Genomic DNA, 26,233 nt, shown 5'->3' on the forward strand with positions numbered 1-26,233 from the left:
GTTCAAGTGCTGGCATGGCCATGAATGTTCCTGAAGTACTCATGCACCAATTGCAATGCTACTCAAACCTTCTCTCTGTCAGTCTGAAGATCAAGAATCCCAGGTCAAGAAGGAGTGCGGCCCAGACTGGTGGAGAAGTGCCAGAATTCACTTCATCATTGATTTCAGAGTGAAGGGCACTCTGAAGTGTGACTGTGTCGATGAAGAGAAAGGACTCTCACAGGAACTAAAAGAAACAAAACATTCTGTCCCTGCATGAGAACTCCCTGGATATTCTGTGCAAATCTGGAGGATTTGGCTTCAGTGGTAACACGTTAGCTGCATATTAAGTAAATAGAACCTTTTCCTATTTATAAACACAGCTGGAAGCTCCAAGACACTCTAATGACAATGTGGGTATGATCTGTAATACCTTATAACTGTAGGAAACCAGCTGCAGCAAAAAGGCCCATTGCCCAAACTGCTTGCTCATTCCACCTCTCAACTTTCAGGGATTTTCAGATATATCAGTGACCTTCCATATATACTTGTGAGTAGCTCTGAGAGATCCCACAGAGGGAGGAGTGGCAATGGCCAAATGGCATTGATGCTAGACTATTAATCTAGAAACTCAATTAATATTCTGGGGGCCTGAGTTCGAATCCCAGTATAGCAAATAGAATTTGTACTCATGATAATCTGGAATTAAGAATCCAGTAATGACATTGTAGTCACATTAAAGACATCGATTGTTAGAAAAACCCATCTGGTTCATTAATGTCCTTCACGGAAGGAAATCTACCATCCTCACATGGTCTGGCCTACAGGTGACTCTAGCTCCACAGCAATGTGGTTGATGCTCAACTACCCTCTGAAATGGCCTAACAAGCCACTCAGTTGAAGAGCAATAAATGCTGCCCAACCAGTGACGCCCACATCCCATGAGTGAAAAAGAAAATTGAGCCCTCAAAATAGTCAGTTGTGAAGAGGCCACTATTGCCTGCAAGAGAACCAGCACAGGATTGTCCCCTAGTCCTCATAGTCACGGAATTGCTATGGTGCGGAAGGAAGCCATTTGGCCTTTTGAGTCTTCACTGCACCTCCGAAAAGCATCCTACCCAGACCTCTCCATCCTATCCCCATAACCCCGCTTTTACTATGGCCAATCCACCTAGTCTGCATATCCCTGGACACCACAAGGCTGATAACATGGCTGATCCACCTAACCTGCACATTTTTGGACTATGGGAGGAAACCGGTAGAGTCAGAGAAAACCCAAGCAGACACAGGGAGAATGCCTGTTTGGAGTTTGCACAGTTACCCAGGGCTGGAATCAAACTCAGGTCCTCAGTGCTGTGAAGAAGCAGTGTTTACCACTGAGCCACAGCTTTCCAGCCAGCTGAAGGACACAGGGCACTTCCCAGGATAGCCTGAAGCTCTTGTAATGCCTCTCAGTCAGTTGATGTTACTGCAATATCTGTAATTTCAGTTTCCACTCCTGCTCTGCCTGTATAACTCCTGGACTACCTGGAGTTTGCCCTGGGCAGGCTGATCTGCTGATGCCGTTCCTCTATCCATCTACACTGGCTCCTCCTCCATTAAACAATGCTCAAAATCAGGGCAGGATGGTGCTGTGCCATCTTAATGTTTGCTTCAGGAAATATGGCTATTCACAGCATTGATAGCCACGTTCATCATAGACTTTTAAGTTGATTTTCAGATCCACTGCATAATGCCCCTGCTGGTAATTTTCCTCCCTTGACCACCTTCCAACCCAACATGTCCATCACGGTGAGGTCTATCATGTGTGGCCCCACAGGACAGATCCTTGTAGCAAAACATTCAAGTGAATAGACAGTTTGCATATCGAGTGGGATACTTAAAAGCACCTTCCTCAACATAACAGTCAGCTTCCCTTCACTGAAATTTCAACACAAGCTTTGTATCCTTGCCTTTGCAAGTTAGACATATACCCTCCCTCCATTAACACCACAAACCTCAATTTTCTGATTCAAACATGTAGTTGGGGAAGTCAAGAGATCCTCCACCAGCTGTCCTTCCTCAATGTCTGCATCCAAATCTTATCCATTCCAATCTGCCCTCAATGATGTCAGTGTCCATGATATTATAGGATCTCATTAGAATGTCACAAGGTCTAGATTGATGCTGGTTCATGGAAAGAAACTTAGCTGAGCATGGTTCGTTAGCCACTGCATTTGTGATTAATACATTAGGACAAAGTGAGGACTGTAGAATCAGAATTGAAGAGTGTGGTGCTGGAAAAGTACAGCAGATCAGGCAGCATCAGAGGAGCAGAAGTATTGACATTTCCTGCTCCTTGGATGGTGATTAACACACTGCCCTTTCAGTCAATTAAATATTCTCACATTAACCTTGCCCACCTGAAGAAAGCCTCCTCCCACTCTGGATGTTGCCACTGCATTGGCAAACACCAGGCCTTCTTGTGAGAATATAATTCACTTCATTTCTATGAGGGTCAATATTTTCAATTCTCCCCCTTCACCCATCAATGTCTCCCAATTATCCTTTACTCACACCAACCTGTGATTCATGTCACTCTTATTACCCTTGAACAGTTGCCTTGCCTGCCCTTTCCATGGATTCCATGTGTAAGTTGACTTTGCTGCTTTCCCTCCCAAATCCCCAAATATCAACATCCCGATGCCCGTTTTGACTCCGATCCCTTCCAATTCTAAAGATGACTTTTCTTGCATTTCTTGACCTTCCTTTTTGAGACGGTACAATTCTGCCATGACCCTATATGTACCCTCTAACATATCCAACTGCCCCTGTAACCTGCTGCTCAGTATTATCATTCATCCTTTTGAAAGGAATGACCCTGCACTAAACTCTTCCTCCCAGATGCAGCCAAGTGAACCCCAGACAGGACAGAAACATGTGACTTTATCCACCCTTCATCCTTTGAAAATGACAGAGCCCCAACTTTCCCTGGCCATTGTCCTTCCTTTCCCCACTGATCTTCCCTTCCAGTGTTACCTTCTCTCCATTCTACCTGAAAGAAGAGCCAGTCTGTTCCCCTGTGCTGCTTTCTTTCCTGGATATCCTAAACTGCAATTCCATCATTGAATCAAGTACTTACACCAAGAAGTCAAGCTCATCCGCTGCATGCCTCTTAATACCATCAGATTTGTGAAGGCACACAATTGTTGATTGGGTGTATCATAATTGGGAAAGAGCTCTTAATAGTGGTGCAAAGATTTCCTTGTTGTAATTCAAAACTACGGCCTCCCATCCAATTTAGTTCACCCATCCGCCATTCTTCCAAACTCCTCCCAAGACTGGAATGTTCTACCAGTAAAGTTCTGAAAGGCTGATCACTGCAACACAACAGGTTTGAGCCAAGACTGCTTATACATACAAAGGCTATACTTTATTACATATGAGGAAAACCAGTGTTCATTAGATGGTATTATAGGTTAATAAAGTTTATTTGGAATCAGTGGATATTAACTTTTAAAATGCTAAGATAAGCATCTAATCCATAATATTAAAGTTTGTTTGAACTAATACTGCATTAGACATCACTGTGAATTCTAATTTTTATACAGTGTTTATAAGACCATGGGAAATTGGAACAGGAGTCGGCCATTCAGCTCCTCAAGCCTGCTCTGCCATTCATTAGGATCATGGCTGATCTCATTGGCTGATTGATTTTCTTTGTTGAAAACACTAAACATGAAAGGAAAATTATTATATAATAGCTGCTCTATTTAATTTTCCATTCAGCTTGTATTGTGTAAGTCTTGTATTGTATTGTGAAACTCTAGCAATCTTGTGTAATTTTCTGCAGCTTATCTGGGCAGAAAACAGCTTGCCATATGAAAAATATATCAAATTACTGCTAGTTTTAAAGAGATTTCACTTTGTCCACTGGAAATTGATAATTGGAAGCAAGAGATCCACAAGACACCGATGGCAGCTATTTATCCTTTTAATAATCTCCAGCATAATCGGGAAAATGATGTGAAAATATCAGATAGAATTTTGACATGATTACATTTATTCCTGCCCCTCAAGGCTTTTAATTGTGTTTTTGTGACAGTCTAAGATGCAGCCAGAGTGTAAATTTATTACTATCAGTTCAACATAAAATTGTTGTTGCATAATTTAGCACAAATTTTAGCCCCTTAAGGTTTTATTTAACCTAGAGAGATATTTGATATTTACAACTTTTCTTCATGTATTAATATTTCAATGCAAATTATATCTTGGAGTCAGTTTATATTGTTATGATGAATGTAGTTACAAACAGAAACAAAATTTTATCAAAAAGGAAGACCATGAATGATGGCTTGCTATTATTGCAATTCTACAAAGAAATTTAAGAAGGATATTGAAAGTACTTGTCAAATCAATGAAAAAGGGACTATTGAATATAGATAAAGTTTCAGTTACAGAGATAATTTGACAAATTTCAAAGGCATATCAATATTCCAAGATAATCAGTGCTTTAGAGATTGACAGAAACAGCAAGATGAGGTACAAAATATATGTCTACAAATTTCCAAGCATCATGGAATCAGCACAGCCAAATGCTGAAATCTTTTTTTAAAATAGAACTACCAACCACCATTTAGGGGTAAGCTTAAAAAAAATGGATCTGTCTCTTTTCAATTAATACATGCACAAACATTTCAAAGCTTCCTATTTCTATAATTTCAGTTCCAGTTATTGATTACAAAGAAAAACTTGCACCCTCTTCCATTTGTATTCAGAGGATTTTCTGCTCTAATGCCATGCAAATAATTCACTTCTGCAACAGAAAATGCTAGTTCTTCTGTTTGCAGAAATCTGTAAGATGACAATAATGCATTTTTCCTCAGATTCTTAAGAATGCATAGTTTCACCAAAACACCTCTCAGGAAATGAATTTAGGAGCATAAAGTTAAATGTCTGGAAACAGTAGAGAGCTGTCTTTTGCAGATATTGCCAAAGTGTAAATTTTGTGCTTGATCATTACCACACAGGTATGCAGAGAATCACTTCAGTACACAGCGAGTACCATTTGAGGAACTTCCTTCCCAAAGCAGAGAGAACCTTACAATGTTCTCATCAAGGACAGTGTAAACAATTTCTGGTGAGACACAAGTGAGGTTTTTATTTGTGATATATTAACTGAATTATCCCATGGCTCGACAGCAGTTATTCTGGCATAGATGTGAGAATGCACATGGAATCTCCATTGCAGCTGACTCCGTCGGAATTGCTGAGGAAATTAAATTTTCTTCATCTATGCCTGGCAGCCTCAGAAAATCTCCATTTAAATCAGAACTGGTAGCATTCTGATTAAATGAAGCGAACAGTTACTTTGGAAAATTTGGACTATTAAATATATTGTCTAACTCCTGAGTAATTTTCTGACATTTATCTCTCTCACTCCCAACTACACCCTGCCTCGCAACTAACACACACCAGATCAGAACTGACCTGACACTCCTTCTCTATTTCAAGAAACTAATGGTGCCCCATCTGCAAACTCCAACCCATTCCAAACCTGACGTCCATTCACCCACCCATCCAATTTCCCTCATTTCGAGCATGGCCCCCACTTCACTTTCTGTGAACCAACACTTCTTTGCCACCATCCCACCACCCCCTAGTGCCAAAACCTTTTTCCTGCCAAGAGATCTGTATACCTGACACACAAATCCAATTACTCCCCACCCACAACAACGTCATCTACCTGTCCCCCTTGCTATCTTGCAACCTGGAATCACATTTACATGGCACACTACTCCCCTGATACCTCTTACCCACGCCCTAAACATTTGGCAACTTATCCACTTGGCATCTTACCCTCTCCGAACTTGGCATTCATACCACCTGCCAGCCAATCTACTGATCTGAAATTTTCCTACTCAGCTTTAATTCTTACAACTGAGTTAGTAGCAGGAAAGATGAGGAATTTAAGGACCCTAATTAGGAAATTCTTATGGCATTCCTCAATGAGGAATAATACTCCTGTGAAAGATTAAAACATCTCTAACTTGGTAAGATAATGACTGCGAGGTAAAAACAATGACTGCAGATGCTGGAAACCAGATTCTGGATTAGTGGTGCTGGAAGAGCACAGCAGTTCAGGCAGCATCCAAGTAGCTTCGAAATCGACGTTTCGGGCAAAAGCCATTCCTGATGAAGGGCTTTTGCCCGAAACGTCGATTTCGAAGCTACTTGGATGCTGCCTGAACTGCTGTGCTCTTCCAGCACCACTAATCCAAGATAAGGACTGCAACATGGGAGTTAGCACGTCCCTGGAGAAGGAGACTCTGTACAGGTAGTTCTTGTATAAAGCGTGTTTTGGCAACACAATTTGGCTATAATGTCATGGAGAATTAGGGCATGGTATTTTCGGGAATGCTTACCTCTGTTCGTGATAGCGCGATTCCAGCAGCAATCGTTTTGCACGCTTCATTCTGCACACGTGCTGACGTCAGCTGCTGTCAGAGACTGAGAGAGGTACAATACTATACATTGGGCAGCTTCATCTCTAAAATTAAACTCATGAATGTTCATTGCTCTCCCTCGGAGATGAGGATATTCTTGTCTTATTTCTATACAAGCTCTGTATAATTTCTGCAGAACTGCACTACTCCTATACATACCATTTGCCTTTCTAATTTCTTATTGTACCTGCATATAACACAATCTACTCTTAGATTACTCTTTTCTTTTTTCCCAGAGTTGGAGGACAATAGTGACAAGAGCTTTAACATCAAATGCTATCAACCTTATTATGGAGGCCTAGGGTGATGTCTGTAAGGACGGCCTGTATGCAGCTTGGCGACAGTTTCTCCCAGATTTTTCTCAAGATTTTAAAGGATGTGAACCATCAGAGGAGCTCCCAAAAATCAAAGAGCATGGTGTTGCTCTTGCAAAGAAGATTGGCTTTGAAGAAGTAGAAAGTGAGGCTACTGAAGAGCTGCTTGAGCCCCACTGTGAAGACTTCTCTGCAGCTGATCTACAACAGCTTGTTGCTGAGGGGAAGTGGAAGCTGGAGATGAAAAAGATAAAGTTCAGGATGCAGCACCATGAGGGCTTTCCACTTCTCTTTTGTCTTCTATCCGGAGGGAAACAGAGGCAGATGCAGCTCTTAGAGGACAATGATCACAACGCACAATGCAGTAGGGTAGCAGTTCATTCAATAAGTTATCGTCTGGCACTCTATGAGCAGCTTCTTCAAGACAGAAGAAAAAGGGTAAAGAAGGAAAAACTGGATGCCTTTTTTAAGCCAACCCCCAAGAAACAGTCAGAAGACAATGTCCCACAGCCATCCAACTTCTGCAATCACAACTGCACCTGAGGGTAATGATGACAACGACCCTCTGTCCCTTCAGTAACAATATTTTTTCAAATTTACTTTTGTTTTGTCAATAAATATGACTTAAACCTTCATTCAGGCAGTGCTATACTTTGTGTTAGGCTTTTGGGGGATTTTTGAGTGATCGTGAGTGATTTCTTTTGCTGGTCTGCCCCTAAACCCATTTTTCCCATAGGCCTCATTATTTCTATGAATTGATTTTCCAGGCTTCGCTGGAATGGAACTATGGCATTCTAGGAGAACTACCTGTAACTCCAAAGCAGGTACAGAGCATATCATGGTGCAAACACCTTGAGAATGGTGTTGAGTCATAGTTCAGAGACTCCAAGTCAGTGAGTGAGTGAAGATGAGACTCTTAAGGTGAGTGAAGCCAAAGTCTTTAAGCAACATAGATCAACTCAATGAGAAGAGGATCAACCTTGGCTCAGGAGATCAGCAGTGTCTATTTAATTCTTGCAGTACAAAACGAGATAGTGGACCCAAGTGAGAAGTTAGTACATTGAGGGAACACATACAAGACAACTTGACCACACTATGGAGCAAAGAAACTTCACAGGCACAATCAAGTGTTCAGCTATCAAAAATAAATACATTATTTGTCACCTAATAGGTAACTTTCAGAAAAAGGAAGAAATTGATTAGCTGTGCACAAAGAGGATAATGAGGTAGAACAGTCTACAACAGAAAAAAAGCCTCAAGTGTTCCTATGTTAAACAAATGGAAAGGAATGGGTGAGTTAAGGACATCAAGACAGGCAGTCAGCATCACTGAGAGGAGAACGGCATAACAGTAAGGGAGTATTTTGCAGATTGTGATCATATTATTTAGTATAAAGGTTAAGGATGGACTATAAATAAAAGTTCTAAAATGTAGATAGCCTAATTTTACTAAGATGAGGTTCAATTCGGCCCAAGTGGAGAAGGAGCAGCTACGTGCAGAAAATAAAACTGTTGTTCCAGTGGGAGGCATTCAATGATGAAACAGCAAGAGTATGAGACAAGTGTGTTCCTGTAAAGGAAAGGATGCGACCAAGGCCACAGATTTCCTAGCTGTAGAGGGACGTAAAGGTTAGCCTTAAAATTGAAAAAGAAGGCTATGCCAAATATTGAGGGCTCATTACAGCAGAGTCCCCAGAGGAATATAAATAGACCAAGAGTGAAATAAAGGAAGAAATTAGGAAAGCTAAGAGAGTACATGAGAAAGAATTGGTGTATACAATAAAGGATAAGCCAAAGTGATTGTTACAATACATAAACAGCAATTGAATAACTAGGGAGTCTTCACAATGGGAAAGGATGATGCAGATATAGACATCAGTATGGAAGACAGTGAAATAGTAGAAGAAAATATCAGAGAGGTTCTGGCAAGTTTAGCGGCCTTATAAAGTGGTTAAAGTGCAGCCTTAGATGAGATATATCCAAGGCTTTCAAGGGAGGAGAGGGAGGAGAAAGAAGTGCTTTGAGAGTTATATCCAAATCCTCTCTGGCCACAGGTAAGGTGCCAGAGGACCATTAACATTATTTTAAAAAAGGAAAAGAAAGACCAAAAATGTAAAGGCTGCTTAGTCTAACCTTAATGTTGGGAAAGTTATCAGAAATATTTCTGAGGAACAGGATATAGCAGCATTTGGAGAGAATTGGGTTAATCTACATGGAATTATCAAAGGAAGGCTGTGTTTGATAAATTTAATCAGGCGTGTTCAAAAGAGTAATGCATTATACGTGATCTACATAGATTTACAAAGGCTTTTGATAAGGTGCCGTGTGGCAGCCTGGTCAAGGAATTAAAAACCTATGATTGAAGGCAAAGTGACATGTCTGACTAAAATTGGCTGAAAGGGTGGAAGTATAGGGTGATGGTCAAAGCATGTTTCAGTGGCATTAAGTCTGTTTCCAATGGGATTCTGCAAAGTTGGAGCCCTTGCTGCTATGGTGTACATTAATGATTTGCACTTAAATTTAGGGATCATAATCAAGAACTTTTCAGAAGACATAGAAATTGGAAGTGTGGTGAATAGTGAGAAGAAAACTGCATACAGCAAGAGGATATCAATGGATTAATCAGCTTGGCAGATATGGGGAAAATAGTATTTAAAATGACCTATCCAATGAATACCAAATTCCATTTCAGCTCAATGATATATCATCAATTAAGGTAACTCAGAATGCAACAAAGCCCTCTAAAAAAAGAGTTGTGACGCATTGCAGTCAAACGTCAGATGCTGAAGTGGTTCTAGCTTGCCATGATCTATATCCAAAAAGAGCAGATTTGAGGAAGTGAACATTAGTTTCACCAAAAATGCCATCACTGAGGTGAATGAGGGACTCTCAACCAACCTAGGAGTTGAAGTCCAGAGATTACATGCTTCAACACAAATTTACAGATGGCTTGCGAATACAAATCCCCTGATATACAACTCCATGGAAGCCATCATTGAGAAAGAACAACTAACACCCAATGACTGAAGCCACTGCAAGGAAGAAGTTACCTGTTTCAGAGATTCAGGTTACTTCAAAGACACTAAATGTTTCAGCAGCGAAAACATCCTCCATAGATAAAATCCAAGAGACTGAAATCTTCCAGACATCAGACATTCAAAGACAACAGTTTTTAATGCAGCAAGTTACCAGCCTTCCAAGTCAGACAAGAATGCATTCCAGGTGAGAACGTTTGTGGCCTTACATCAGCTACACACACTAGAACTAAACAGGATATGCAAGAAAGCGTTTGACCACAGTTTATCTTTTTTTTTGGGGGGGGGGCACAGATTTGTTCAGAAGAATTAAGGAAATCTGTTCTTAGTGTCAATGGATCAATGTAAATAAAAAAAGTGATAACATTTGTTCACTTGTGGAACGTGTGGCAGTGCTTCCTTTTGACACAAAGGACTGGAAGCTGCACATTATTTACATTTGCATGTTAGATAACTGAATTTCTGGTTTATATTGAAGACTCTTAAACTAAAACTCAATAGGAAAAGAACTTTAATAAGCTGAGTGGAATATGCATATGATAGAACAATCCTGATACATTTTCATGTATACCACATTGAGCAGATTTGAATTTATGAAGTTAAAAATCACACAGCACCAGGCTATAGTCCAACAGGTTTATTTGGAAGCACTAGCTTTCGGAGCACTGTGGTTGTGAAGTATAGGATCGCAAGACACAGAATTTATAGCTAAAGTTTACAGTGTGATGTAACTGAAATTATATTTTGAAACAGACCTGGATTGTTTGTTAAGTCTCTCATCTTTTAGAATGGGTATGTTGGTTTCAGCTCTTTCATATGTAAATCCCAGAACTTTTTCAAAGTTACATTCTCAAGTGAACTTTAACAATAGGTGCCATGTCGGTCCAGATAATGCATTGAATGTGTGAGGTGCCCTGTCTGTGCCCCAATGTTCAGACTGATTCTAATCTAAAATGGGGATTTACAGAATCTTACATGAATTCATGCAGTTTTTAAGCAACATAAAATGTAATTCTGTAAGTACAAATTCACCCCACAAACATATATGCGTGTGCGTGCAAGGGTGTATGAGTGTATGTGAGAGTGTGTGTTTATGTGTGTGTGTGTGAGCGTGAGCGTAAAGGGGTATAGGTCTGTGAGAGGGTGCATGTGAGTGTGGGAGTGTGACTGTGAGTATATGAGAAAGAGCTTGTGTATGAGAGGTGGTCTGTGCGAGTGTATGAGTCTGTAGGAGAGTGTGTGTGTCTGTGTGTGTCATGCAGAGGAGTCGCCTGTAGTGTAACACAAACCCAAGGTCCCGGTTGAGGCCATCCCCATGGGTTCCAAACTTGGCTATCATCCTCTGCTTGGCCATTCTGCATTGTTGCCTGTCGCGAAATCAGACTTTGAGAATGGTCACCCAAAGGTCTGAGGTCAAATGTCCCGGACCGCTGAAGGGTTCTCCGACTAGGAGGGAATACCCCTGTCTGCTGATTGTCGTGCAGTCGCATGAGTACCTGACATGTTCATGGTAGGAGGTGTCTCCACATGAAATGGTGGCATCCATGTCCACACTCTGACATATCTTGCAGCGTCTACCATGACAAAACCGTATGGCATTGTCCTGAAAGCTGGGCAGTTTGGTGCGAACAACGATCTGTTTCAGGTTTGGTAGTTGTTTAAAGGTGAGAGGTGGAGGCGCGGAGAAGGTCAATAATATGTAGTAGGCTGCGAAGAACATGGCGTAGTCTTTCGGCTCCTGGGAAGTACAGGACAACCAAGGGTACCCTGTCGGTTGCACGACCTCAAACAGATTATTTTTCGCAGCAAACTGCCCAGCTTTCAGAACACCATAAAATCTTGTCACAGTAGACGCTGCAAGATGTGTCAGTGTCAACGTGATACCATTAAACGCGGGGACACCTCTCACCATGTACATGCAGGTACACATTCGACTCGGCCATATGCTGCAGGCAAGAATGCCCTGAGGCATGGGTACATTGGACAGACCAAGCAGAGGCTACAGCAACAGATGAATGGACACCGCACAACAATCAACAGACAGGAGTGTTCCCTCCCAGTCGGAGGGCACTTCAGCAGTCCAGGACCAGCCACAATGAAGATGTTACAAACTTGAGCAGAACAAAATTAGAGATTTCAAAGGCTGCTTTTCATCATTTATTTAAATGATTTGGATGTGAACATAGGATGTATGGTTCGTAAGTTTGCAGATGCCATCAAATTTGGAGTGGACAGCTAAGAAGGTTACCTAAGAGTACAATGGGATTTTGATCAGATAGGCCAATGGGCTGAAGAGTAGCAGATGGAGTTTAATTTAGATAAATGTGGGGTGCTGCATTTTGGAAAGGCAAATCAGGGAGGATTTATACACTTAAATGGTAAGGTTCTGGAGAGCGCTGCTGAACAAAGAGACCTTGGAGTGCAGGTGCATAGTTCCTTGAAAGTGGAGTCACAGGTAGATAGGATTGTGAAGGCAGCGTTCAGTGTGCTTGCCTTTATTGGTCAGTGCATTGAGTTTAGGAGTTGGGAGGTTATGTTGCGGCTGTACAGGACATTAGTGAGGCCACTTTTGGAATATGGCATGCAATTCTGGTCTTCCTGTTTTCGACAAGTTGTTGTGAAACTTGAAAGGGCTCAGAGAAGATTTACAAGGATGTTACCAGGGTTTGGAAGGTTCGTGTTATATGGTGAGGCAAAATAGGCTGGCACTGTTTTCCCTGAAATGTTGAGGCTGAGGGATAATCTTACAGAGGTTTATAAAATCATGTGGGGCATGGATAAGATAAATAGAACAGGTTTTTTACCCTGTGAGGGAGAGTCCAAAACTATAAGGCATAGGTTCAAGGTGAGAGGAGAAAAATTTAAAAGGGATGGAAGGGGCACCTTTTTCAAGCAGAGTGGTGCATGAAGTGGTGGAGGCTGGAACAGTTACAGGATTTAAAAGACATCTGGATGAGTAAATAAATAGGAAAGGTTTAGAGGCATATGGGCCAAACGCTGGCAAATGGGACTAGATTAATTTAGGATATGTGGTTAGCATGGATGAGTTGAACCGAAGGGTCCATTTCTGTGTTGTATACCTCTATGACTCTGTGACTGAAACCTAATACCTGGTCTGCCTCAATGTCCATCATATCAATGTAACGTGTAACTAGTTGTTTAACATGATGCAGTTTATTGCATGTTAACTGCAAGAGATTTTTCAAATTAGACCAGGAAGTGTTTTTCCTTTGCCATACTAGACAAAACAGGCCTCCTAGTTTCCTGCAGTTAAAAAGAAGTGTTGGCAGCAACTGTCATCATGACCAAAAGTGTAGAGAGTTGGCATGCCCACACAATAAGTGACAATTGGGTAGGTTGGCAGCAGGGTAAGGTGGGCTATCAGATCAAATTAACAGAGGTTATCAGATCAGGGGATAGTCAAGTTAGGTTGGAGATGGTATTGAAGAGTTGCGAGGTGTTTAGAGGGATGGGGAGCAGTCGGCTGGCGAACCTCATCATGTTGGTTTAGGTGGTTAAGGGAAGGCATCTGTGGTGAGGAAGCATAAGGGGTCGAATCAGGTCAGGTTCAGTGGAGGGGAATCAGTAGGAGGAGTCCAGAGGTAGGGCAATTCTATTATTAGGAGTTAGAATAGAAATTTCTGTCTAAAATTCCATAGCAGGTAAACAGATCATAATTGTCTGAAGTCTTCAGCTTTAGCTGAGAGTTGAAGGCTTCCTGTGAGGGGGCTGAGAGTGGAGGAATTATCCCTCAGAAGTTCATAATTGCCAGGAAATTTGCAAGGATTCAGGGCATCAAGGTGTCCAAGGGTTTCCAAAATGCATCTCTGGTCATATATCCGGTTTCGGACTTTCAGGAGATCTGGACCATTCAGAATTTCAGTGCAAAAGTTAGCTGGATTCTCAGTGTGCATTCTCAGAGCATGAAGCCTCATGTTGGGAGTGCTAACTGACAAAAATAATTCCAATATTTATGCTAGAGGTGGCTGTTTTACCTCAACAATGATACTAAAGATGTCAAGACATTATAAAGATGCTGCAACTTATAATTACAAGTGGATTGAAACTGATGCAGCGGTTTCTTGATTTGCATGACTAATAATTGAACATGAACTGAATGTAAATCATGATAAAGTTTCAGTAGTGGTTCCTTTTTTTTTTGTATTTAAGTTTAAAAGACACATGCTTCAGGCAAGAATAGGGAGGTTTTGATCAGCATTTGATGCAGGCTGTACCTGAATTGTTGGTAGGTCCTTGAATGCTGGCACTGAATCATAAAGGAATCTCCAATTTCAACTCCAGCATCTTCACCATGACTGACAATGAAAATACAAAATCAAAACGAGAATCACTTTTGAAACAATTTTTAGAATTTTACCTGCATTTGTTCGGTACTGATGCTGATCAGACGTGTGACCCTGTGAGTAATACGATGAATAACCACTGGACTGCAAGTAGGAAGGAGGAGTTGGACCTCTTCTGCATTCTCGTATGCTGGCAAAAGTCTGTGAATGTGGCATACTACGCAATGGTGGAGAGCACCTGGTGAGCCGAGGTTGTGGGGGAAGTTGGTCAAATTCCTCTTCATCTTCCAGACTGCAGCAATCGTACTCTTGATCGCTGCTTGTCCCTCGCTTTGCTGAATATAATGATGTACTGGAGCTGCGTTGAGAGAGTGTTGTTGAAGTGGAAGCATAATCTTGCCGTAGACCTGGAAATCAGGCAAAATAAACAGACAAAAATAATTAACAAGTGGTTTGTTGTGGTGGGCACAAACAACAAATTTATAACAGAATGTAAAATAAATATTTCTGTTCTAAAGAGTAAATGTATTCAGCACTACAATAGAACACACAAAATAATTATCATAGATCACAGCATAAAAGTTGACCCAGTTAGTCTGAATTTTCAATGTCTCAATTTATCTTTATATTTGGTGTATAATTCAATCTCTCCAACTCTGCAGCTAATAAATGCATGTTCAGGGTTATCCTCATAATAAGCGTCAGATTAATTTTTCAGCTTCAGAAACTTTCCAAAAATAGATAAGACAGCCAGTGTGTTAACGGATTAGATTAAGATCTTAACTGTGTACAAAAAAAAATTTCTAATTCAGTAGTTGGATGTACCTACTAGAGGAGATGCAAACCCTGACCTACTCTTGGGAAATAAGGCAAAGCAGGTGACTGAGGTGTCAGTGTGGGAGTACTTTGCAGCGAGTGACCATAATTCTATTAGTTTTAAAACAGTGATGGAAAAGGACAGACTGGATCTAAAAGTTAATGTTCAAATTGGAGGAAGGCCAATTTTGACCGTATTAGGCAAGAAATTTCAAGAGTTGATTGGGGATAGATGTTTGCAGGTAAAGGGACAACAGGAAAATATGAAAACTTCAAAAATGAGTTAATGAAAGTCCAGAAACACTATGTTCCTGTTAGGGTGAAGGTTCAGATCACATGGAATACTGGTACACAGTATTGGACACAGAATTGGCTTGAAAGTAGAAGACAGAGGATGTTGGTGGAGGGTTGCATTTCAGACTAAAGGCCTATGACCAGCAGTGTGCTGCAAGAATTGGTGTTGGGTCCACTGCTTTTCATCATTTACATAAATTATTTGGATGTGTTTATAGGAGATATGGTTAGTAAGCCTGCAGCTGACACCAAAAGTGGGCAGCAAAAGTTACCTGAAAGTACAAAGGGATCTGGATTAGATGGCCCAATAGACAGAGGAGTGGCAGTTGGAGTTTAATTTAGATAAATGCGAGATGCTGCATTTTGGAAAGGCAAATCAAAGCAGGATTTATATGTTTAACAGTAAGGTCCCGGGGAGTGTTGCTGAACAAAGAGACATTGGAGTGCAATTCCTTGAAAAATGGAATCACAGGTGGATAGAATAGTGAAGGCAGTACTTGGTATGCATGTCTTTATTGGTCAAAGCAATGAGTATAGGAGTTGGGAGGTCATGTTTGCAGCTGTACAGGATGTTGGTTAAGCCACTCTTGGAAGATTGCAAGCAATTCTGGTCTCCCTGCTATAGGAAGGATTTTGTGAAACTTGAAAGGGATCAAAAAAGATTTACAAGAATCTTGCCAGGACTGGAGGGTTTGAGCTATCAGGAGACACTGAATAGGCAGGGGCTATTTACTGGAGTTTTGGAGGCTGAAGGAATGACCTTACAGAGGTTTATAAAATCATGAGAGGCATGGGTATGGTGAATAGACAAAGACTTTACCCTGGGGTGGGGGTGTCCAAAACTAACAGCATAGGTTTAAGGTGAGAGGAGAAAGATTTAAAAGGGATCTAAGAGACAACATTTCCACACAAAGGGTGGTCCATGTATGGAACAAGCTGTCAGAGGAAGTGGTGAAGGCTGGTACAATTGCAGCATTTAAAAGGCACCTGGATAGGTATATGAATAGGAAATTCAAAGTTTGTGAGAAGATTTGTAGCTCGGGTGCTCGTTGTTGTGGTTCTGTTCGCCGAGCTAGGAATTTGTGTTGCAGATGTTTCGTCCCCTGTCTAGGTGACATCCTCAGTGCTTGGGAACCTCCTCTGAAGTGCTTCTGTGATCTTTCCTCCGGCATTTGTAGTGGTTTGAATCTGCCGCTTCCGATGGTCAGTTCCAGCTGTCAGTTGCAGTGGTCGGTATATTGGGTCCAGATCGATGTGCTTATTGGTTGAATCTGTAGACCCAATATACTGACCACTGCACTGACAGCTGGAACTGACAACCAGAAGCAGCAGATTCAAACCACTACAAATGCTGGAGGAAAGAACACAGAAGCGCTTCACAGGAGGCTCTCAAGCACTGAAGATGTCACTAGATAGGGGACGAAACGTCTGCAACACAAATTCCCAGCTCGGCAAACAGAACCACAGCAATGAATAGGAAGGTTTGAGAGGGACATAGGACAAATGCTGGCAAATGGAACTAGTTTTATTTAGGATATGTGCTCGGCATGGACAAGTTGGACTAAAGGGTCTATCTTCAGGCTATATATATCTCTATGACTCTAAATACATGTTTTAGGTTATACTCAGGTTATTAATCGCCACATGAGATCAAACAGGAGATATGGCTTCTGCTGCCAAAAAGATGGGTGGAGCTTTAAGACACTCATGTAAATCACGTACACTAGCATCAGTGCCTCACACTTTATACTCACCATTTATACCAATCACATTGGTAGGATTTTTCTAAGCTTCAAAGATCGACTTATAAACCATGGTCTATGGCATCAAAATACATGTACACTGTTTATTGAATCATACACAAAAACTATGTTTTTCAAGAGCTAGAATAAAAGCCATGATTCAACTGGTGACTTTCTCACCTCCGGATCAGAAGGATATGATAAAGATGTTAAGCTGTTGAAGGTGTTAGCCATTTTATCTGGCTGACACCAATTGTTACAGTTAACCTGAGAGTGTAACTTTTAAAAAAGGTTTTGTGATTTACATATGAAAGAAGTGAAACTATCATATTCATTCCAATAGATGAGAGACTCAACAAATAATCAAGGTATTTTCCATGTTTAATTTCAGTTACATCACACTGTAAACTTTTGCTATAAATTCTGTGTCTTACAATTGTGTACTCCACAACCACCTGATGAAGGAGCAGTGCTCCAAAAGCTAGTGCTTCCAATTAAACCTGTTGGACTATAACCTGGTGTTGTGTGATTTTTAACTTTGTACTACCCAGTCCAATACCAGCACCTCCAAATCTGGTTGAGACAGTAGGCTATGCCTTTATCTGCTCTATGTCATTACCTCCCCGGTGTCATGGCCAATATTTATTCCTCCACTTCAGACAAATACAGATTGTTTCACTGCTGCTCAAGACCTTATTTTACAAACTGACTGCCACATTGCCAATATTACAGAAGTGGCTACATTTCAAAAATGGTTTCTTGTTTGGTGTTCTGCAACATACTGAGGTCATGTAAAGCTCTTAACACAAAGCCTGACACGTGAGATAATGCATAACTTTTTAAAAAACAGGATTGTTACAAACTAGCACTTTTAAGATAGAGTGTTCTAGCTAATTAAATCAATGTTCCCAGTGGTGAAACTGTGAAGTTCTTTTAAGGATAGAGAATCAAACTTTCTTTACCAAATAAACATGCAGACAGAGAATGAGCAACTTGCTAATGTACATTACTCCAGTGAACAAACTGCAAAAATCCATCAAAATTAAAATTTTTGTTTAGGTCAGTGTTCTTTGCAGCCAATACCTGATTTTGAAGCAAGGAGGCCAGTTCTGATAATTCCACAAGGTTAGTTTGAACAAAAATGAGTACCTTGCGAAGCAGAAGCTCGACAGATCATAGTATCACGTCTACCAAGCAAGTATAAAATATACTGGAAAAAAACCTGCAAATAGCTATTGAGAGATCTCGGGGTGGGGGATTAGTTACAAGGGAATGCAATGTGAGATGTAGCATTGGTTCCACAAGTGCTCAGCTACAAAAACAGGAGTACATTATGGTTTACTAAGGTCATCTTAAGAAAAACAAAAGCAAACAGGCCTACCCCTAATAAGTCAAAACAAGTTTTATGGCAAAAATATTAAATAGCCAAGAATTTGAAGGCAATGTACATAACACAGCCAAATTGGAAGTGAGTGCTGAAAGAAATTAAATCATTAGATAATTGCACTTGAAGTCTTGAATTAAGAATTTACTCTATCTCAAAACTATAATGGCAAACGAAAGTTAACATAGAAAATTCCAGTTGATTCCACCGTTGTGAGCTAAAGTACTTTCATCACTATAAGGCAATTGCTTCTTTCAGATTTCAACCCAAAACGGAAAGATTTTTAAAATAAAGATTAAAGGGGAGTCCTTCAAATGTTAGAAGAAGAAATTATTCCTTCACCCCTACTGAAGGGAAATTAAGTTGTAACAAAATTTACATGAATTACAGAAATATTAGTTTGCAGTCCAAACTTAGAATAAGCATTCAGACAAGGAAATGCAAAACCTAGAATTGTAGAGAATATTAGATTTTTTTTAGCATACTCCATTGTGAGCTTTATTTAAAAATAATGCAGGAGAAATCCAGTACTGTTGCTCACCCATGACCAGGTTATTACTCCAAACAAAGGAAATTATTTGAAACACTGCACTTGCTAAAAGGTGAGAATATTCTTTGACAATATTTCTTGCTAATATGAGATATATTACATTGTGTGCTTAACTTTTAACACACTCACTTTCTTCTTGTAGTCTTGCCATGATCTGGACATCTGTCAAATCCTGTAGTTTATAACCCATGGAGATAGATTCATCATCAAGCTCAGAAGTGCTCAGTTCACTGTCAATCGATGACTGTGGGCTGAGTGGAAGATTTCGGATTGCATAACCTATAAATACATGTAAACAAAATCAGGTGTAACTATTTGATGAACAATTGCATATTTTAAATGAAAGCAGGATAAAAGTTGCCTCAACTGAATAAATGTATGGTTTTAAAATCCTTTTTGAAACTCAGCAATTGAGAAATCTTACAAGAGAACAGGCATGACGACAGCGAAACTCGAAATTTACTAACAGTGTACATGATGAAGCCAGCACTAGACCCAGAAGCACTTGGATAAAAGCTTCCCATAATGCCCTGTGTATAATGGAGACTGATTAAAAGCAATTTACATCTTTTTCACTCATCAAGGACTGGGAATCGTTCAAAGACAGTAAACGGCACTAAGAAATGTTGGCTTTTCTTTCAGTTTTCTACCTATTGCATTCAATACAAAGTCTTTGCTGGTTGCAATAGATATACGATAATCCAAAACAGCAGACGTGAGCTATCACAATAATGGAGCTTCAATCTGAGCTAGAAAAAAATTTTTTAAAGTTTCTTTTCAACTTTGTTCATTCCACACATATCCTTACACAATTCTTAATGGCCACCATGTCACTGTATTGACACTAGTTTATTATAATTAATATTAGTTGCTTTAGTAACCACTATGATAAACATTGGCTGTCTGGGAAATCAGCAGACCAATATAAAGTGTAAATTTAGTTCTGATATTGTAATACTATTCTGAAAATTGAATGATGCCTGATGTTTTCTCGTCTTTTCCCCTGCATCTTCACTGTTGGTAGGTACTTTAGCTTCGAGCTAGTGCTGATCTCCTCCTTAAAGGCAGCCTCTTGTTGAAGCCATATTAATTTCAGTAGGTCATTCAAGCTAGTTCAGAAAGTTGCATGGGTGTAAGGAGAGAAGTTTTGCACATGTCCTGGACAAGAAATTATAATTGGAAGCAAGCAGTTAGCATATAAATTGAGGCAGTTTTCAACTTCAGACCAGCAGACAAATTCATCCTTGTCTACTTATAGTAAAATTGAAACCTAAGCTTTCATGCATGCAGAGACAGATTTATTTTCATTAGATTTTACTGTAACCAACATTTACTGAACAGCATTTATGATGTCTCTTTGTTCTCTTTTAGGAAAAGCATTACATGTAAACTAGATGACCGGCATTGAAATAATGATGAAATATCATTCAAACCTGTTAAATGTTTGCTATCAATACTGCTATCTTCTGTTTGACCAACCAAAAAACCATGAAAACCATCAAGACCTATCAGAAGGTGATGCATAAAAGCAAGCAAAAATTACATTTCACTTTGAAACCAATTATGAAGCAAGAAAATACAGATGTGAGCAACAAAGTGATAGGAAAACCAAAGTAATCATACTGCAAAATTCCATGGGAAGGACTATTAACTTTGGCAGAATGGTAAAACTTGGACCTTCAGTCTGGCTGTACACCTCACTTGACTTAAATTTTCACTGAGATCAATTTTACTTCTCTGTCGAAGTCAAATACTCTGCCCCGTGTCTGTATGGAAGTAAACTCAGCATTGTAAGCAGAATAGTTAAACAGTTGATATCAAAACTTCTGACTTGCAAGGACCTAAAGCATATCAGAAGTATCCAGCATCACATCTTGAGTTTTTTTCTCCTTGACGTATAATCATTAGCAATAAGGTTATTAATGTTGAATACAGCCCCACTGCACTGATATCTGCTCAAAGGGTAAAAGCGAAAGCTTGTAATTATCTGGTTTTGCATATTATCTATACATTATGAATTCTCTAGCCATCATTAACAATGTTGCAGACCTAATAGTTCAGGAGAAAATTCTTGCTGTTGCATCTGACATACACTCCTTCCCAACTCCCTTTTACCACCTCACAGGAGAAGTTTCTCAAATTAAGCTACAGAGTTATCAGGAAAGGCTTTCACTATTGCATCCATTCTAGACTGAATTAGGTCTTCAAGCTACTGAAAATGAAAACAAAATCTATATAATACTTGGCTGGTTTAATTGCAGGGCCTACCTTCTATTGACAGGTTTTGAAGCAGTTTGAAGCAAATTTGTGACAGCATGGAACAGATAATGGAACAGATTCTTGATGGGGTGGAGGAAAATGTGGTGACACAGTAGTAACATCAGTGCACTATTACCTCAGAGGCCCAGGTCGAAGACTCTGGAGCATGGGTTCAAATTCTACCACACTCAATAAATCCGGAATATGAAGCTAGCTTTGGTAATGATGACCATGATACTACCAACTGTCATAAAAACCAATTTGATTCACTCAGGATTTAGGAAAGGAAATCTGCCATCCTTATCTGGTCTGGCTACTGGTCACTCCAGACCTTTAACAATGTGGTTGACCCTTATCCACCTTCTGAAATGGCCTAGAGAGCCACTTAGGTCAAAGGCAACTAGTGATGACAACAAACGATGCCGACTATTGTCTTGAATATTTGGTGAACTGCAACATTCCTTAATTCTCCAACCCAATGAGTCTCAATCTTCCTGATTCAATTTATCTGTATGATTATTAGGGCTTTGAAACTTACTCACATTCATCATATGTCCAATATAGTTATATCCTTCTGTCACTCCAGTGTTGAAACTGAGATTAATAACAGAATCATAGAATCTAGGATACAGACGGGGCCATTTCACCAATTATTTCCTCTTTTAAAGAGTTTTCCAATTAAACCCACACTCTTGCCTGTTCCCTCAAATGCGGAAATGTTCTCCCTACAATTAAATTTATCCAAATCATCTTTGAATGCTTCAACTGACTTTGTTTCCTCTGACCAACTTTTCAGTTATAATCATTGCATTAAATAAAAACCTCCTCGTCCTATCTCAGAGTGTAAATCACCTTTAAACGTGCCCTCTTCTAATTGGCCCTTCCACCACTGGAGAAAAAAAATTAATTTATCTGCTCCATAAACCCTTTCATGATTTTGAACATCTCTACCAATCCCTCTTAATCAACTCTGTTCAAGAGATAGCAATGCTTTATTAACTCCTGAACTAATGCATTATGCCTGATCTTCCAGGCACTTACTATAATAATAAAGATGGAGTATACAAGAAGTACACCACTTAGGGAAGATAGCACTCGTATTTACTATTCAATCTTGTCATCACGAGATAGCAAATACTGTTCGAGATACTCTGGAGTTTCAATGAAGATCACTAGATTATGTCTTGATGCTGCCTGAGCCTTAAAAGCAGCAGGACTATTAAAGAAGCAGGGAAGATGAATGGCCTGTGAAAATCATGATGTTCAAGATAATGCCATAGGATGTTTAAATGAATTTTGATGAGTTGTGGCAAGACTGTAATTCAATTTGTGCAAATAAGATCAACAACTTGCTGGCCTTCAAATTTAAATATTCCATCTTTGTGAATTTGTGTCTTCTAAGCCAGAGTCTGTGTGCCCCTGTTGTCTGCTATTCCTGGAATTAGTGTAATAGCAAGTGGAAGAGCCCATAAAGCAAGACCATGTATGATGATGTAGGAATAAAGGGAAGCTGTTAGCTTTTGTTCAGAGTCTTCAACTTATGCTCGCTATAATAGAATAAGTATGAGGTCAGCAGCTTTTACTCCTGATCTTTGATCAGAAAAGTGGTTCAGGAGACATATATATCATTACTTTCAATAGCTAACAAGGTGATTTGTGATTGTTGTGCTTCATGTTTTGAAATGAGTCACATTGCCAGAGAGGAAAATGCAGCATTCCACTGAACATGGACCAACGTTATTAAAGGACTATAAGATCATAAAATATCGGTGCAGAACTAGATAATTTGGCCCATCGAGTCCTCTTCAGTGTTTGATGATGACGGATAGGTTTTTTTAATTCCAATGTCCTACCTTCTCCCCACAACCTTTGATCCCCTTACAAATCAACAATCTATGTACCCGTATCTTAAGTACACTCAGTCACTGGTCTTAACAACCTTCTGCAGCAATGTACCTTCTACAGTTACATTACTCTTCTCCTCATCTCATTTCTAAGCAGTCATCCCTCCATTCTAACCTTGGGTCCAAGTATCTCCTACTAGTGGAAGCATCTTCTCCACATTTAGTCTATTCAGGCCTCCCAATATTCTGCAAGTTTCAATGAGATCTCCCCTCAACCTTCTAAAATCCATCAAATACAGACTGAGTCCTTAACAGCTCCTCATTTGACAAATCCTTCATCCCTAGGGTCATTTGTGTAAACCTCCTCTAAATACCTTGAGGGATAGCATATCCTTCTTTAGATATGGGGCCCAAAACTACTCACAATATTCCAAATGCAGCCTGACCAATGCCTTATACAGCCTCAGAACTAGATTTATGCCTTTGTAGGACAGCCCTCTCAAAAGATATGCTCACATTGTATTTGCCTTCCTAACTGTCAAATGAACCTGATGTTCACCTTAAAAGAGAATCCTGAACTAGGACTCCTAAACCCCTTTGAGCTTCAGATTTCTAAAGCCTTTTCTGCTATTCTTCCAACCAAAGTGTGTAACCTCATATTTTGCCACATGGAATTCCATCTGCCATTTCTTCACCCAATCTTCTCACCTGTCCCTGCTATTTCAACACTACCTGTCCCTCCATCTACCTTTGTGTCATCTGAAAACCTAGCAACAACATCCCCAATTGCTTTGCACAGATTGTTAATGTATAAGATGAATGATCATGGTCCTAACTGTGGAACTCCACTAGTCACTGGATTCTGAAAAGACCCCTTTATCCAACCTTTTTGTCTTTTGCCAGTACTTTGCCCCTAACACCATGGGCAATAATCTTAGTTAGCAGCCTCCTGTACAGCCCCTTGTTAAAGGCCTTCTGGAAGTCCAAATAGACCATGTCCACTGGCTTTCCTTTGTCTAACATGCTCATTACCTTCATTGAGGAGGTCTTACAGATTTCTCAGTATGACCTCCCCTTTATGAAGTTATGCTGACTCAGCCCTATTTTATCACACACTTCCAAGTATTCCACAATCTCATTCTTAATAATGAACTCTAAAAACTTGCAACAACTTAGGTCATGCTAAATGGTCTATAGTTTCCAGTCTTGTGCCTCCCTCCCTTCTTAAACAGGGATATTATGCTCGCCATTTTCCAGTCCTCTGGGACTCTCCCTGACACCAGTGATTTCTAAAAGATCACTAGCAATGCCTGCACAATCTCCTTAGCTATTTCTTTCAGTACCCTGGAGTATAGACCATCCAGTCCAGGTGATTTATCTACCTTCACACATTTCAGCTTTCCCCAGCACCTTCTCCTTAGTGATGGCCACTACATTCACCTCAACCACCAAGTCTCTTGAAGTTCTGGCATGTTATTGGCATCTTCAACTGAAGATTGATGCAAAGTTCCGATTCAGTTTCTCCACTAAAAAGGCAGCAAAATAGTTTATTTCAATATATGGTAAAACCTTTATTGACACTAATCAAATGAAAGTTTGCACCAAAATAGTAGTTCTAGATGCAGCCACATGGGATGTGAAGCTTGTGATCTCCAGTCAATCTTACTCGGATAAATCTGAATGCCTGTGATACTCATGTGAATAAAATTTCAACAATTTTGGCTGTTCAGCTCCATACATAAAAGGCCATGGAGGAAATTTAGCTCTGGTACAATCCAGAAGCTGAATGAAAGCAAAGGATTAATGTTCTCTGCATCGTATCCTTCTTCAGATTGCATCTGGGAAGGAACACACATGGAAGTCACCTCCACTCTTTCCAAGGACTTCAGAATTCACTCTTTACTCCCACTGCTTTCATCAAGATGCAACTGGCACATTGAAAAGTCAAACTTCACTTAACTTTACCATTGAATCTTGATTTCTCTTCTTAAATTCCCTACTCTTTGTAAAGATCTTGTGGTGGAATAGAGTGAGATTTAGCTCTTCCCCAAAGTCTTTCATTTAAAAAAACTGAACTCAGCTAGTGAATAAAACATCCTTGCAAAACTACACTGATGAGACTCATAACACAAAATACGAAAACAGTTAGCATCACAGCTAGTTCAGACAATGGCCATTATTAGGCTGTGTAAAATACAGTAAGTTTTGACCTCCAAATTATTTTAGGGAACAACAGCACACCAAGAATTGGAATTTCATTCCTCCATCCATAGCAGAGGATTAAAATAGTTGGGATGGAGCTTTACGATTTTTATATACAATTCCCAGTGAGAGGGATTTTATGGTCCCAAGGTAAGATTGCGGATAGTGAGCCTGGACAATTTAACTCTGTTCATGCAACAACATTGTGGAGAAGCCATTTCAAACCTATCTGCTGTTTCCATGGTATCATTAAAACTTTGGTTTGGGAAAAAAGAGTCCTATGCTTCATGGCACTTCAGACAAATATGGTCGGGTTGTGGGTGGTGAGGATGTGTGATGGGGAGGAGCCTACTCTGCAGTTGGGAACTTTTTGACAGGTAGGTTCAAAAGTTTGATCGATATCCAATACAATGATTAGATGTAGTTTGATAAGTATGTTTCTAATACAGTGAGTCATCATAGGCCTCTGCACTCAAAAGGTAAGTGGCCATGAAATTAACCAGAATTGTATAAGTGCTCGTGCCACAGGATACTTTCTCTATGGATGAAGTGTTTTACATTTGACAGTATCAAAAAACAATAGTACCTTGTCATCTGGACCCCATATTTTTTTTATATATTAATTTAAAGTCTAAACATCTGTGAGCATTTAAAATAGCACAACACTTAACTGGACTCACTTAATTGGAAGCCCACCCATCAGATCTTCACAAAAGGTTAAATGATCATCTTTTCAGTCAACTTCAAACACCTCAGTTTGCTTATTCAGTTATGCAATGGAATATTGCAATGAATGCTTGGCTGATTTCTAAATCCCACTAATTGGATTTTTTCAGGTTTTCTGTAAAGGGAATTGCAAACTTTACTTGATTAATCCTATATGCCGCTCATAATCTATTAAAGTATTATGAAGTGGTTCTTCTAATGGCTGCTTAAGTAACTTAATAGAGTTATGAGTGCTTAAAAAGAATGTAATTGCTCATGTGCTTGATTATTGGGATTATGACAGCCCAAAAGGACCATTAA

At 39.9% G+C, this 26,233-nt stretch overlaps 1 protein-coding gene and 1 long non-coding RNA gene across 3 annotated transcripts in view; one reads left to right on the top strand and one right to left on the bottom strand.

Annotated features, from left to right (window-relative positions):
• The window catches only part of slain1a (SLAIN motif family, member 1a), a 128,155-nt gene that overhangs the window by 30,832 nt on the left and 71,090 nt on the right, over window positions 1–26,233 (bottom strand). For both annotated transcript variants that reach the window (XM_072577932.1, XM_072577933.1), the window contains 2 exons: window positions 19,032–19,181; window positions 14,191–14,523 (listed from right to left, as the gene is read on the bottom strand). In XM_072577932.1, the coding sequence (XP_072434033.1) occupies window positions 14,191–14,523; window positions 19,032–19,181 (483 nt within the window). The remainder of the gene's footprint in view (window positions 1–14,190; window positions 14,524–19,031; window positions 19,182–26,233) is intronic.
• Window positions 4,990–7,413, top strand: LOC140481554 (uncharacterized). Its single transcript, XR_011961552.1, has 2 exons — window positions 4,990–5,098; window positions 6,701–7,413. It is a non-coding gene; the product is annotated as an uncharacterized lncRNA (long non-coding RNA).

Source organism: Chiloscyllium punctatum, chromosome 9 (genome assembly GCF_047496795.1).
Source record: "Chiloscyllium punctatum isolate Juve2018m chromosome 9, sChiPun1.3, whole genome shotgun sequence".
Classification (NCBI taxonomy): Eukaryota; Metazoa; Chordata; class Chondrichthyes; order Orectolobiformes; family Hemiscylliidae; genus Chiloscyllium; species Chiloscyllium punctatum.